The sequence below is a fragment of the Apodemus sylvaticus genome, chromosome 3, assembly GCF_947179515.1.
Source record: "Apodemus sylvaticus chromosome 3, mApoSyl1.1, whole genome shotgun sequence".
Classification (NCBI taxonomy): domain Eukaryota; kingdom Metazoa; phylum Chordata; class Mammalia; order Rodentia; family Muridae; genus Apodemus; species Apodemus sylvaticus.
Window position 1 is genome coordinate 164,130,961 of NC_067474.1, and position 14,713 is coordinate 164,145,673.

Sequence of the window (14,713 nt, forward strand, 5' to 3'; positions counted from 1 at the left end):
GCCAAGTCTCAGCTCAGCTGGTGATAGGCTGGTGGGTGGGGCGGCCTCGGGGCCTCCTCTGGGTACAGCACAGTAGTCATCAGGGCGGGACTTGAGCGGACTTTGGGGTAGACTCATGGGGCCAACGTGAGCTTAGGCACTTAGTGCACTTAGGCAGTTCACTAATCATGATGGACCTCCCCGGATACCCCCTCATCTCCTGTCCCTACGCTTTCTGGGCCTGGCTAGACCTTGGCCAACCGAAACCAGCTTCCTAGCAACCTTCAGACAGCGTCCAGGGAGAGTCACTAGGTGTCCCTCCAGAGATGGACTGCTATCCCTGAAGGACCAGGAAGGGCACACGGCCTGCTTCAGGTACAGAAGCCCACTTAGATAGTGTCCCAGCCCTGCCCCTAGAGCTAGCTGCCGCGGGTGGCACTCCACCCCAAGGCCCAAGGCCCACGACATCCCCTGTGGCCTGTTCGACTTGGTACGAAATGCCATAAAACACGTTTTTGTTTTGGGTTTTAATTAGCAGTGGTGGTGTGACATTTTGACACCCAATCCGGGGCAAATTCAAGAGTTTTGTAGCATCGAGGAACGGGCTGGAGACAGCTGTGCGGGCTTGCAGCTGAGCTCAGCACCAGCCTCCTTCCGACAGCCCTGGCCAGGGTGTTCCAGTAATGGGGCCAGAGCTGGAGCAGACCCCGCCCCCAGCTCCGGATGCCAGGCCACTGGGCAACACCGGTGTCTATCCACTGTCATGAGAGGTGGCCCCAGCTCCACAGGTGGCTTTGGCCGAGAGCCAGGACACAGGGTGAGCACTCTGCTGCCTACAGACAGGCCAGGTTTCCAGGGAGCAAGACCCCCCCCCCCCAGAACGCTGCAATCTGAAGACACTGCAGAAGGGATGGGGGGCACCTATGCCATCCTTTCCAGCAAGTGCTGTCCCGACCTGGGGGTAAGCTGACAGAAAGGGACTTCCTGGGGGTGGAGGGCAGTTGCTTGGCCTCTGCGGGATCACATAACTAAAAGGAGGCTCCCCACTTCTCCACCAAACCTGCCTGCCTCAAAATGTACAGTCTGTAGCTTTGCCTGAGCCTTTAGATGGCGACTGCTGCACCCTGAATCTATACAGGTCCCTTGCAAAGTGCCCTGGAGAGGATGGCACAGTCAGGTGATGGGCGCGCCACACACACGCCCAGAGGAGGCTGGAGGGTTGGCTTGGCTACTGGAGCGTCTCCTCGGCAAGCACAAAGACTGAGTTTGATCGCCAGGACTCACATAACAACACTGGGCACGGAGGTGCGCGCCTGTAACCCCGCGCCGCGGAGGCAGAGACTGGCGATTGCTAAGGCTCATGGCCAGCCAGTCGGCCAAGGAAAGAGGTCTCAAAGGGGGTGGACAGTGCTCCTGAGGGTGGCACCAGAGCCTGTCTTTGGCTTTCATGTGCACATTCACGGGCATAAAAAGCACAGCAGAGTTTAACCAGAGGCAGCCACAGATCACAGCCCACCAAGCCAGGGCAAGGGAAGAAGCTCCGAGACAGTATGCCAGTGTGCCAGGTTGCCGTGGGCATGGGGAACGGACACTACTGTGTTATATGAATTTCCCGCTTAACTTTTCAACGAAGGGCGGGGTTGCTGGCTGTACTGTAAGTCGGGAAGCAGCTGCCCGTAAAGCCAGAGCGTCCGCTGCTCCGCTTGCTTACGTGGGGTCTCCTTGTCCTTTAAGGGGCTCTCCAGAGCTGGCTCCAGCAGTCCTTGCTGCTGCGGCCTCTGGGGCAGCGGGAACATGCGACTGGACTCAACATCCCTATCTCTCTAAAGTCTTTCCAGGTCTCACCACACAGCCAGTGAAGGCTCTAGGGACCTTATAAGCCTCAGGGACCTCTTATGGGAGGACACCGACTTTAAAGCCTTCAAGGAAAGTGAACCATGAAGATCTGGTTGTCATTCAGGTAAAGTCACCCCAACATGTAGGCTGAGCTTTCAAACTCGGTCTGACAAGAGTCTTGGGGTTATGATCTGAGGCTGAGCTATGTAGGCAGGGCTGTGGAGGCGGCCCGCCTCCGTGGCCATATGTAATGTGCAACAACACAGGCATGTTACCTTGTGTAAGGATCCTGAGGTACCACTAAGATCCCTCCCTTAGCCACTTGGCCAGACTGGGTGGGTCTGGATTAGAAAGACCTCCCTGGTACTCCCAGTGGAGCCTGGGCCCTGCTCTTCTGGTGTCCCACAGAAGTGTTTAGACCAAGATAAAGCAGCCCTGACCTCAGAATGCTCCTGAGGGTGACTCCAGCCTGTCTCTTCCTTCCCTGGGCTCTGAAGCAGTGTCAGTCAGTCCCCAGGGTAGAGGCCTGGTCAAGACACCCGGGAGCCAGTGTCTGCTCGAGCCTGGTTGCATCCCAGAGTAAGTGGAGGGTTACGAGGCCCCACAGGGCAGCGACAGACCGTTCCTCTATCAGTGGGCAAGTCAGGCAACCCCAGGAGGGCTGCACTGTGTACCACAGCGCGTGAGCAAGACAGATCACTGAACAAGCCCTAACTCAGTCATCCGGGTAGAAGGCGCCCCTCTGCCCTCCCAAGTCACACGTTTTCCTAAATATATGTACCTATGCTCACACACACAGCAGAGAAGCCCGATATTTGGGATACAAACTTAGTCCCTGGGCAACCCTTTTCCCTCCCAACAGTACCTGGGAACCTGGAGCAGCCCCCACCCCAAGTCCAGATGTCCCCACAGCTCCACTGCTTCCTCTTTGGGTGGCATTCCCCAACCCGCCCTTTCTGTCCTGCCCAAGGTAGTTCCAATGAGCCACCCGGCTCTGGGGGATCCAGAGTTTGAGGGGAGCTCATGCAGGGGGAGGGGGTGTCAAGACGGCTGGGCATGGCCTCTGAGCACTGGGGTTCACCGGCTCCCAAACGACACTTTATAAAAAGCCATCGTAATTGAGTTTAATAATGTCCTCCCTTCCAGAGAGGGCCTGCCGGCGCTGCCTGCCGCTCACTGCTGCCCCATTCCAAATATTTTTACCTTATTTGGATGAAATGCATTATTTTTCTAATGAAAGGCTTTTTTTCAAAGGGCTGTTTCCCCCGTCCGTCCAGCAGCCGCCTTTATTAGGCAGCCCTCACGCAGTTCTGGGGAGGGGCTTTTCTCTCCCTGAAGTGGCGCCAGAGTCTGTCCTCAAAAGCTGAACTCAGGTTTCTGTCCCTTCTCTTCTGAGCTGGTAACGCCCAGGTGGGGAAGGCTCAGGGGTATAGGCCGCCTCCAGGCCCAGCTCCCATGTCCCTCGCAAGGACTACACGACAGCACGTAGCACTCCCTGCCCAACCCCCTCTGGCTTCATTTCTGTCCCAGGGTATCTGCCCCTCTAGACTTCTCTGGTTCTCTTTAGAAGGGACCTCAGGTAGGACAGTGACAAACGGTTACTGTACCAAAGACAGTAGCAACAGTGTTCCCAGGATTCAGGTGATCCACTCACCAGAGTCCAGCCCTCTGAGGGCTGTCTCAGGTCTACCCCTGCCTCCTGACCCTGGGACTCGGGGCTCCAGGGGAACAAGGTCCCCGGCCATGTAGGCTGGTCATCCCCAGGAGATAAGAGACATGGCCGGTTTCCTTGGGGACAACAGGAGGCAGGGATAGGAAAAAAGAATGATGGTGGGGAGCGCCTGCCAGGGTGCGGCCTCTCTCAGAACCAGGAGGCTGGAGAGGCCGTCGTATGATTCACGGGAGATGATAGAGGAAGACCTGAGACAGAGACCGACAGGGAGGAGGAGGAGGCATCTTCGGGGACAAGCCTGTGCACAGTCACACCCTCAGCCACACTAGTGCGTGTCCTCCCTCCTTTCCAGACAGTGAGAAGCAGCGGCTACTGGAGCCACGGAGGGGCGCATGGCGCAGAGGGGCAAGCGTCCTGCTCCACGGCTCCACACGCAGCAGTGGCCACTACCAGGTACGTGAGACACATGACAGGAAGCCCCATGGCTCCAGGCACGGCCAGCCCTGGCGGATGGGGTAAAGACTGTCCCTTGGAAAGCACCCCCCTGCCCCAGCCTCTGGCCATAGCTCAGCACACTGTGAAGGTTAAAGGGAGATAGGGCGGGCTTGAGCAAGCGAGGGAGCGAGGGGCTGAGCGGAGAGCCGGGCTCCCGGGGAATTTGCACCATTTAAGGAAGCCGGCTCATCCGCAGCACCAGGTCTATATACAGTAACGAGTCCCCTCCCTCCTGCTCTCAGGGGAATGTCGCCCTCCACAGACACCACCGCACGAAGGGAGCCCCTCCAGTTGTAGGTGAGCACCTCTGACAGGTCCCTCAGGGCCCGGCTCTGGGAGTTAGCTACCTGGTGGAGCTTAGCTGAGACCCACCTCCGAGGCACGGGCTAGCAGATGAGGTCAGAGGCAGGAATTAAATATGGCAAGTCATATTTATTACAATTATGTACAGTCATATCTTATATTCTGAAATCTATACATGATCACAGAAATGAACATGTGTTTGTCAGTGGGAAGGACAGACATGGCTGTTGGTCAGAAGGGCCCTGCTTCCTGGCCCCACCGCAGGAGGGAGAGGCACACCTCACCACGGAGGAGCTAAACCACCACACAGCAAGCGAGGACGACAGGGCAGGCAGGCTGGGGACAGGCGCCCAAGGGCAGCATCTGTCAGCCAGGGCCCGCTGTAGGAGGCTGGGTCCTGGCAGGCCCACGAGACGGAGAGCAGGCCCTGGCTTTTGGAACAGGCAAAGAAGCCACAAGCCCAGCCAGGGCACAGTGGAGGAGACAGCAAGACCCAGGGGGCCACAGTTCCCCTGCACTGAGGTGACAGAGGCAGGAGATGAGGAGCTCTGGCCATGCATGGTGTCAGGTGGTGAGATACTCTTGTGAGGACGCGCCTCGACAAGACGCCCGTGGGCAGGGGGCTTGGCGGCAGGGGCTTGGGTGCAGAGCGCCTGCGTCCTCTGCCGGGCTGTGCCCCGGGGCCAGTGGGGCCGCTGGGGCTCGGGCGAGTTTGGGAGGCTGGTGAACAGAACTGCAGCCCAGACCGCCGCACTGAGGGGCCGCCCCGCCCCGGGCTTCCGGGCCCGCCCCCATGGAGGCGGAGCCACAACGCTTGCCCACCTGCTCTGCCGTCCCTCCCTCCTGTCTGTCCCGGGAAGGCGGGCAGGGAAGGCAGGCAGTGCCGGCCCTAGTCCCGCTCACTCTCATTGCTGGCGCCTTCTGGCCGCCGCAGCTTCTCTACCTGCTCGTTGATCTGCCCGTCGCCTCCCCGTCGGTCCTCCCTCTGTACCCCGAGGACGTCCTCCTCATCCACATGGCTCACGTCATCGTCCTCGTCCTCCTCATCCTCCTTGTCCTCCCTCTTCTCCTCCTCACCCTGCACTTCCATCCTCACCTGACCCTTGACATCTAGCACCCCTTCACCCTCTTCCTGTGGCCCCAGCAGGTGGTATGTGGCAGTGGAGCCCTCGGGGCTGTGGCTGTCCTTCCCGGGAGAGGATGACGGAGACTCATTGCTGACAGGAGAGATGTCACTGCTGCTGTGGTGGTTGACGGCCGCGGGGCTGGAGGGCGACGGGGACTTCACTGGGATCTGCCAGGAGGGGATCTTCGGGGCCGATGGGGAAGGAGGGAACTGTCTCCTAGCAGTGGATGAGGAAAAAGAGAAGCAGGTAGAGGTTGGTGACAGCACCTGGCTCCAGTGTCACACCCGGTTGGTTCCTGACCCCTCAGCGATGGCAGCAGTTTCTCCAGGGTCACAAGGCAGGGCCCACTGCAGGTCTCATCAGCCAAGTTAGACACCAGAAGTGCCCTGCGCCGCCTGCTCAGTGCCATTATGCAGCCTCGCCCACGCCAGGGCAGGACCTGCCCACCTCGGCAGCTGCTGGTCTGCCAGCTGGGGGACCAACACACTCTGGAGTCGTCCCACTTTCACGCAACATTGTCCCTGCTCCTCTCCTGTGGCCAGATGGGGACAAGAAAGGAGGCAAAGGAGACCAAGGCTGGGAACCCAGGAGCCCCTGGCTAATGTGCCCATAATCTCAGCAAAGGGCGGCAGTGGGGAACCCCAGTTAACTGGCTCCGAGTCATTCAGACCTAAAGGATGAGGTTAGAGCCCTTTGCTGGAAACCTCTGAGCCCAAACTTTGAGCAAGCTTGGCCAGCAGCCAGCCAGACTGAAGCCTGTCCCAGGACAGACCTGGGAAGTTGGGTCAGCAAGGTCATGGCTCAGAAATGCAGCTCTGTGACACAAACTCCTGTTTCTGCAAAGACCAAGAGGACAAGTCCTGCTCCTGCCCAGGGCTGTGCCACCGACTGGTACTGGCCACACAGTCAGCCTTCAACCCCAGAGCCCACCCAGTGGCACATGCCACACAAGCACTAGAAGCTCAGTTTGCTGTTTCCTTGGTTTCAGGGTTACCTGATGGCCTGCATCTGTCCACTCTCAGAAGCATGGGCCTCCAGCCTGGCGTCCTCGCAGCATGTGTACCCCATCCTCACTGCTCCCACAAAGCCCACCTTGGCCGTCAAGGTCTCACCTCATCGCTCCTAAGTCCCTGGCCAAGCAGACACGCCTCCAGGCATAGCCGCTAAGCGCACTCAGACAGACAGACAGACTGACTGACTGCTTCGCTAGCTTCCCAGACAGAGCTTTCCTGGACACTACACCCTTGGCTTTAAAGTCTGCTCCTCAGTCGGGGCGATGCTGTGAACAACCTGCCGCCATTCCAGGGAACAGCAGAAGCTTCAGGCAGGCGGAGCTGGTCTAGGGAAGCAGCTCTCACGCCCGTAGGCCTCAGAGTGATGCTGTCTGAGACAAGGCTGCTGGAAAGAGCAGCCGCCTCCAAGAGCACTGTGACAGTAGGTGTCACATACCCGACAGTACAGGCCCTGTCTGTCTATGTCCCACTGCTGTCCTCTCAGACAAGCCTTCTTCTTTTTCTTTTTTAATGCAACGCTATAGGCGCTATCCCCTGGTGTGGGAGGGCGGGTTCCTCAGGAGGGGAGGCAGGAAGGCCTAAGGTTCACCTCAAGATCTCTATCTTCCAGCTTGGTGAGGGGTCCTGTCCCTCCCATGATTGCTGTGCCAGCTCACAAGCCCCCTCCCCCCCCCCCCCGACACCACCAGGTTGACCTTCAATAAGCTAGAGCCCTGAGTGTCCTCTCCTACCGATTCAAAAGAAGTCCTTTCAAGGAGTTGATCTCTGACTTGAGCTCATTAATATTCTGGGACTCCAGGATCCAGTTGGTTGACGTGGTGGCCTGTAGGTCAGAACACAGAGAACACGGGTCACAGAGGTGCCTGCTACCAGTTTGCATCCAGGGTCGGAGACTTAGAAGGGCCCTGGCTGAGGCAGCAGCTGTAAGCCACTGTGTACTACTCTGCACTGTCACACCTGCCTGTAACAACACAACACCCTACGACAACGGCCCCAACCCCTGACTAGGTACGCGGTGGTGCTAAGAAGTTATCTGGCGTTCTTTGGTGGCACGACAGCACCCAGGCGTAAAATAACAAAAAATCCCTTCTGTCTCCCATAGACACTGATGGCTGGTAATGGTGGCGGGTGACATTATGCTGGGACAACGGGAGGGGCTGCTCTAGCCATGACAATCTTCCACTTCTGCTTAATGTTTAAAACGTCCATTAAAACAACCACCAACAGACATAAGCCACCTCATGATGACCCCTCCCCAAAACCACACCTCCCCAAAGAAATCAGCACTAACTAGTCGGGGCAGCAGAGGAGGCCAGGGAGGCCGCAGGCAGGGAGGCCTAAGTACCTGCTAGCTATACAGTTCTGCTTGAAGCAGGCCAAGATGGCAGCCTCACCCAAATACCATCTCCAAGCCGCTCGGGCTCTCTGGCTCCTGGCTAGGACCTCAGATCTCCAGAGGGTCCCCAAGGGTCTAGGAGGACGCCCTAGCCAAGCCTCACTGTCAGCAAGGTACCCATGGGCCACTCCACCCAATCTTGTCACTGTGTGTGACTGTCTCAGCACTAACCCCTGAAGACCCACGCCTTCACGGTGTGAAGAGGAAAGGCCATGCAGTTGTCCACAGTTGGGGCTGTGGGTGAGAGGCAGGCGGGTCTCAGTTCCCTAGGTTCTCCTGGGCTGATGAGGGGACACCCCAGGATCTTCCCTGTGAGCCATGGCTTTTGATACAAGGTGGGGACACTAAGCTAGCCTGCACAGCCCACGGGGTGCACCCCCGCGGAAAGGAACTTCTCAGCTGTAGGTCTCAAGAAAAAAGACCCAGGCACTCCGGGAAGGAGCAGGAAGCAGGCCACTGCCCTCTCGCCCATTCCCATAGCTCCCCGCCCCAGACCACCAGACAGCAAGGCCCAGAGAGCCACTGTTCTGGCTTCCCAGAGACCTTGAAAGCTACAGCAGCCCATTAACAAGGGAGCAATTTCCACTCACTGGCCACAAAGGACTCAGATTTCCAAACGCACACAGTGCCAGATGCCAGGATTTAGAAATAAAATCTGACATCTGGGGCTTTTTAGCCAGTCTCTTTAAAAAACAGTTGTAGCAAACTCACAGGCTTCAGTTTATGTAGGTTTTAATTACGTAAAGCTCCTCTTTTCATTTTTTACAGTGCTCCAGTAGGAGTTTGGAAGGCAGATATAAAAACTTACATTACAGCTGAGAAAACATAGCTTGAGTCTTTGGTTTATAGGGTAACAGGAGTCCTCACACATTGTGGGCCTGGGTGCCAGGCCAGAACCTCACTTCGGCAGGGAGAGCAGGGAAAGGTTCTGTGGGGCAGGTGCTGTGACAACTGTGGACTCCTCCAGACCACAGCAGGCCCCAAACCAGCCATCCCCATCTTTCTTAGAGCTCGACATGTGGTCCTGATCCCAGCTCAGAGCCTGAACACAGATTTCCAATTTCCGGGATGGCTGCAGGCCACTGGCAGGCCACAGATCTGAGTGATCGGTCAGGGGGAGTCTACTCGGCCTTCCTGCCTACTTTACACTGCCTCTAGAGGACACAGCAGTGGTGGTGCCCAGTCGCCTGTGTGTGAGATGGAATGGATGAGGGGAGATGGTTCTCTGGTACTTTCCTCACAACAGGGACCCCAGGCTCTACTAGAAGTGCAAAGACGTTCAGTCTCCTGGCTTTGCAGTCAAGCTATGCAGAAGCCAGCATCCTAGAACACCTCAGCTGGGACTCTTCCTGGGAGCAGCTCAGTGGGGACCTAAGGAGGGCCCCGTGGAGCCAACAGATGCTGCAGCTCAGACCCTGTCTGGATGCTGTCTCGGGGATGATACTGTCACACCCAGAGCTGAGGACCCAAATCCCGAGCTTACTCATAAGCACAAGAACAATAAGTATAACAAGATAGGTACTGGCCACAGCCAGTTTACAAAGACCCACAAAGGTGTACGTGACTCCCCTGTGGTCAGATAGCTGGCAAGTGGGAGGCTGAGGACTGGTCCAGACTGCTTTGGATCTGGGCAGTGAGGCATGGAGCAATGGCAGTCAACCTTCGTGGGGTCTACTTCCTGTCAGATCACCTGACCCCGTGAATGAGTCCCCAGAGAACAGCCCATTGTATACTTAGGCAGAGTGTGGACTAGAGAACTGCCCATGGCACAGGTGTCCTGTTGCCTAGACTCGGCCTTGGCCTGGCTGGGACCTGCCACCCAGCCTGCAGGGGCATGCCTGTCATCAGAGGTTCTCAGCAGGAGGTGGCTCTTCCTCCCTGCTGTGAGGAGGTAGCATGGAGATGCGACACCAGTACAGTGGTGCCCTCTTCTTCAATGTGGCAGACAGTGACAGCCTGAGGTGTCACCCTGGGATAGAACACGGAAAATGGAGGAGTCAGGCATATAGAAGACAGTACATAGTCATGGCGGATCATCAGGCTTAGAGCTAAATGAACAGACCCTGGCCTGGGGGCCTAAGGGCCCAAAGTACCTTGGCAGCGGCCAGCTCGTGGGCCAGTTCCTGGACCTTCTGCTGCTGCTGTCTCAGTAGCTCCTGGACAGAGGCCAGTGTTGTCTGTACTTGAGTCACTAGGGAAGAAAGCGTCATGTCTGGTAAGTCAGCGCCCTCCAACATGGAATGTGTCTGCAGGCCCTGCCCCCACACTCGGATAATTTATCTGTGCCTGGGTGATCCACCCGCTCTGTGTGTAACCTCTGGTGTTTCTACTTCATCTTTCCATTGTGTGCTTGTCTGTGGTCAGCAGTATATCCCTCCAAAACCTCTCCCCTCTAATTATGCCTGGCTGTGACGTGCCCGGCTCTCCTGCTCCCAGCATGCCCTGATCATCCATTTCATTGGCCTCCGTGCCCGTGGGTGCTCTGGTCCAGGAGGGCTGACACTCAGGTCTCTCTACCTTATCTAGGAGTGGGAAACTACAAGTTCCACCTGTGGTGGTCTCTCTCGCCCCCTACCCCACTAAGGATGCGCCAAGGTCCCACCACCATGTGACCTGTTGAGGCCTGTGACTACTATGTCTGTGACACCTAGGAGACATCTGTTCATGGGACAGATGAGTTAGAGGATCCCAGACAGCTCTGCACAGGTGCCAGCAAGGGACCGAGCCTCCTGCCTGGGACAGGTGGCTCTCTCGCCTGCCTTGAGGTTTAGATTCCCAGCTCCCACTTAGTAAACAAGTTCACAAGGAGAAGAGCCACCTCTGCCACAACAGGTCCCAGCTAATCTGGGCCATCGCTGGGGCAGTAGGTACTGAGTGCCATCTGTGTGGAGTCGATAACAGGGGAGGTGGCAGGGGTCCCAGGAGCCACAGTAATTACAGACTCTCTTGACCCTGCATCGGATTCTTCGAGGGAAGGGGGAAAAATCACTGAAAACCCCCCTGAAAACCTCATAGAAGCAGAAATTAAAAATGAACTTTACAGCCCTTAGAAAGGCTGTCATTTTATTCCCCTTATTAATATTCTGAGGTTGGGAGCCTTTCCGTAAAAACATAATTAATTGAGGCCGCGCCGACAGTAAACAAGCAATTTCAAATTAAACCGAAATGACGGCGGCTTCATTTGCAAATGTGAACAGATTCTCAGAGCAGATAAATGAAGTCACCACAGAGTGGAGACGAGGGAGAGGGAGGGGCCGAAAAGGGGCTGCGTTAGGACGCTTTGAGGGGTGACTTGATGGAGTCATTAATCTTTACCTGTCTGGGCCACGCTGCCACTCAGTTCCGAGAGACTCGCCGCCATCCTCTCCAGCTGCTTCCTGTCCTCCCGGCCTCCCAGGATGAGGGGCAGTAGGTACTTCTGCAAGAAGTGGTCAGGTGAGGAGGTAGCCAACAGCAGTCTCTCAAATCCCACCACCCAACTTGTTCTGGTCTTTTGCAGGATATTCAACAGAAGATGTGCACTCTCCATATTAGAAACAAAGTGCTTGAAAAAGTTACAAGACTGAGATCCTGGCCTAGAAGAACTTCCACCTGAACAAGGAGACCAAAAGGAAGTGAGCCTGCAGGAGTGGCTGGGGGTGGGGGAGGCACCGTCTCTGAGCCAACCCCTGAGCCTCGGGAAGGCCTCTCTGAGGGAGGGAGGCCTTATTACTTTCTCTTACTTTCCGTAGATCCATACTCCTGTGAGGCTTTTAAATTCTATTTCAAAAGTCCTACAGCAGGATTGCTAAAGGGCACGCTAGAGACTGACCTCTGGGGATAGCTAGGCAGCTTCGCCCTGGACCCTTCCTGAATCTGTGTCAAGTCTGTGAGTGAAACAAACGGCCTCACCCATCCAGAAACAGTATTAGATCTGAGTAAACACAACAATCATGGAGAAATCAGAGGAAAATCACAGACTTCTGGGATTGCTGATCTTCCATGGTGGGGATAAGGTATGCATACCCAGAGCCCACCACAGAGGTCACCTGGCCTCTTTTAAACATCAGAAGGTGCTTGAGTCCTTCACAGAAAGCCAAAATGGCCTATATCTTCCCAGAACAGAAAGGTAGGGCAGAGGAACTACCCAGGGAACACAGAGTGGGGACTGCAGAGTCCCCAGAAGGGCCTGGGACTTATGACAAGGGCTGGAGACAGTAGGTGTTAGGAGAACAGATGAGAGAACTTGTGCTTTGCCACTGTGCAGTTGGGAACCCTGAGACCAGCTAGGTCCCCAGTAAGGGATGAAGGGCCACACCAGCCCTGAGCCGGCAGGTGCCGCCCAGAGGGAACCTAGGTTCATAAGTCGATATGGGTCCCAGACTCGTAAAAAGAGGGACCGTTCGTTCTCCTTGCAGGTTCTGTACGAGGGAAGAAAAGCAGGTCCCACAGGGATTTGTGGGAGAACTCATTTCAAGAGAGACTCAGAGGGAAGCTCTCATTTAGCGTATGCACAGACGCCGTTTCTATTTTGCAAAGTGCTTTGCAGCCACAGTGTGAGTTATTACCCACAACTGAGCGAAACTCATCAACTGCAGCCTGACGTTTCCAAAGTAAAAAAGTCAAGAAATTCTCAGCTGCATAACCATCTACCCCCCATCCCTGAGGCCAGAGTTGCCGCGGCTCCGGCTAAGCCTGTCAGGAACAAAGCAAGAAGGCCCCACTCTTCCTAAACTCGAAGAGTATCACTCTCACGCTGAAGACATGTCACCACTGCGACCAACATGTCAATGTTTCCTTTCTTTGTAAAAGACAGGCTGGCGGCCCCAGCTCCAGGGGAACAGAGGACAATCTCTGTGTCATATCTGAACCACACCTCCTGTTCTGTGGGGCTGGGGAGGTGGGCTGTCACTGTGATGAGACAGCCGTGAGCTGCTTCACAGGACCTTGGCACTGTGAACTCTGTGTTGGTGCCTGTCTGCAGCTAGTGGCTCGAGAAAGGCTGCCCTACACGGCTCCATGGCAGCTCAGAAATCCCAGGCCTGCAACACTTTGCTTCTGAATTTCTGCACAGGAAATTTCTTATTCTGGCAGCAGGTGCCACCCTGAAGAGTTATATTCTGCCACAACTCTGTCATCAGCTATTGTATGAAGTGAAGAACTTAGAATCTAAGAACGAAAGGTTTAAACACGGTTCGTGTGCTTAAAGTTACACTGCAAGCCTGCGAATTCAGTAGAGTCCTTAAAAGAGAAAAGAAAAATGGGAAAATGAAAAACAGTCACTAATGCAGGCTGGATTAGTGGGAGGCATCGGAGGAGAACAAGGCTTTCTCTCCAGGATGTGGGGCCATCTAGGCTGTGCATCATGTAGACTAGTTTCTCCAAAGCAAGGGTGCGCCTTTCCACTGGTATCAGGAGAGAAAATGCTGGTTCAGTGCCTTCAGCTCTGCTGTGATCATCTTGAGCTACGAGCTCTTGAGGGCTAGCTGACTCACAGGGCCCAGGGAAAATCCCACATTTATACAGATGCCACCACAATCCACAGAAAACAAGAAGTGTGCTTCCTGAGTTAGTTGTAAATACCAGGGTGGAACAGGGCATCTACAGGGCTTCCCACGTGCCAGCGGGCAGGGAGCCAGCACCGTTCCAGTGCTATTCCAGGACCGACTCCTGGCCTTCACTACAACCTGAGGCCAGTTCTGCAGATGCCGCACCAGCGCTCCTGCTCTGCTGTCAGTGTTCAGAACACTGCTGGAGCAGCTGGGCAAACCCATTAGAACCAAAGCCTCTGTTGGTACGTGCTCGGTTCCTTCACTGGGTATCCCACCCACTGCAAAGTCGGCCTCTCTGTCTCGGCCCCCTCCAGATACGGATGGATCTGCACTCTGAGACACAGTCAGGGTCAACACAGGCAGCTAGGCTCCGGTGTCCAAGCTCGTGACGACCAGATTGTTCTGTTTCTCTAATCTGCACGCGTCTCAGGGTGCCAGGCCCTACTCTAAATACTCAGCTGGCCGTCGGGTCGTGCTGGGGCGGAGTCAGGGTGCAGAGGTGCAGCCGCAGTGCGGTGTGCGTTCTGTCTCTCCTGCTGTGCCCCTGCTTCCGCCACAGCCGCTGTGCCCGGGCACACGCCCACTGAGTGGAGCGCCTCTGTAACTAAGCCAGGGGCCAGGAGGGAGGAGGGCTGAATGCCAAAGAGTGGCAGGGCGGGCACACCGTGGCCCTTGGAAGGCAACTTACCTTGTATAGCTGGTGAAAGCCAAAGGCAATTCCCGCCATGATGATGGTCAAGGCACCGTAATCCCGCCATCGGGAGCCTCCGGGGCCTAGGGGAGGAAAAAGGAAAAAGAAGCTAGGACAGGTGTCTGCCCAGGAGTGTCGCCGTGAGACGCACAGCCGCAGACAGCATGGCCATCAGCACATCGGGGCCATCAGCACATCGGGGTCAGCTCTGCCCTCTCCTCTCTCCCAGGTCCCAGAACCACCTGCCTCGCTTGAGATGGAAGTGATCTGACCTGGAGATTCGGGAAGAAGTGTCCAGCTGTGAGCCTAGTGTCCAGCCATGGAGGTCAGAAGGCACAGGTGACTGAGGTGAGGACCTCTGCCTAGCCTCATGAGGTCAAGAAACAAGGATCATTCTAGAGGCTAGTGTGTGCACACCACACCAGCGGCCAATGTGACCGGGGCCTCTCTGCTCTGCTCATTCCTTAGGCTCTGAAGACACAGGTCTGCAAAAGACTATGCGAGGCAGTTTCTGAGGTACTGAGGGACAGGGAGCAACGGCCCACAACAGTGGAAAGCAGCACGATCACAACTCTGTCATCAGCGGCCGAGCTCTGGGACAAGCTTCAGGTGGGAGACACCCTTGCAAGGGCCATGGAGGAAAATCCAGCAGGCCGGGCGAGGTCAGAGG

General features: G+C 56.1%; 1 protein-coding gene across 1 annotated transcript in view; it reads right to left on the reverse strand.

Annotated features, from left to right (window-relative positions):
* Window positions 1–4,394: 4,394 nt before the first annotated feature.
* Window positions 4,395–14,713, reverse strand: part of Pex14 (peroxisomal biogenesis factor 14) — a 139,693-nt gene continuing 129,374 nt past the window's right edge. Inside the window, exons 5-9 of the mRNA XM_052178166.1 lie at window positions 14,041–14,126; window positions 11,137–11,239; window positions 9,915–10,012; window positions 7,157–7,248; window positions 4,395–5,628 (exon numbers count right to left, since the gene is read on the reverse strand). Coding sequence (XP_052034126.1) covers window positions 5,175–5,628; window positions 7,157–7,248; window positions 9,915–10,012; window positions 11,137–11,239; window positions 14,041–14,126 — 833 coding nt within the window. The 3' untranslated portion in view covers window positions 4,395–5,174. The remainder of the gene's footprint in view (window positions 5,629–7,156; window positions 7,249–9,914; window positions 10,013–11,136; window positions 11,240–14,040; window positions 14,127–14,713) is intronic.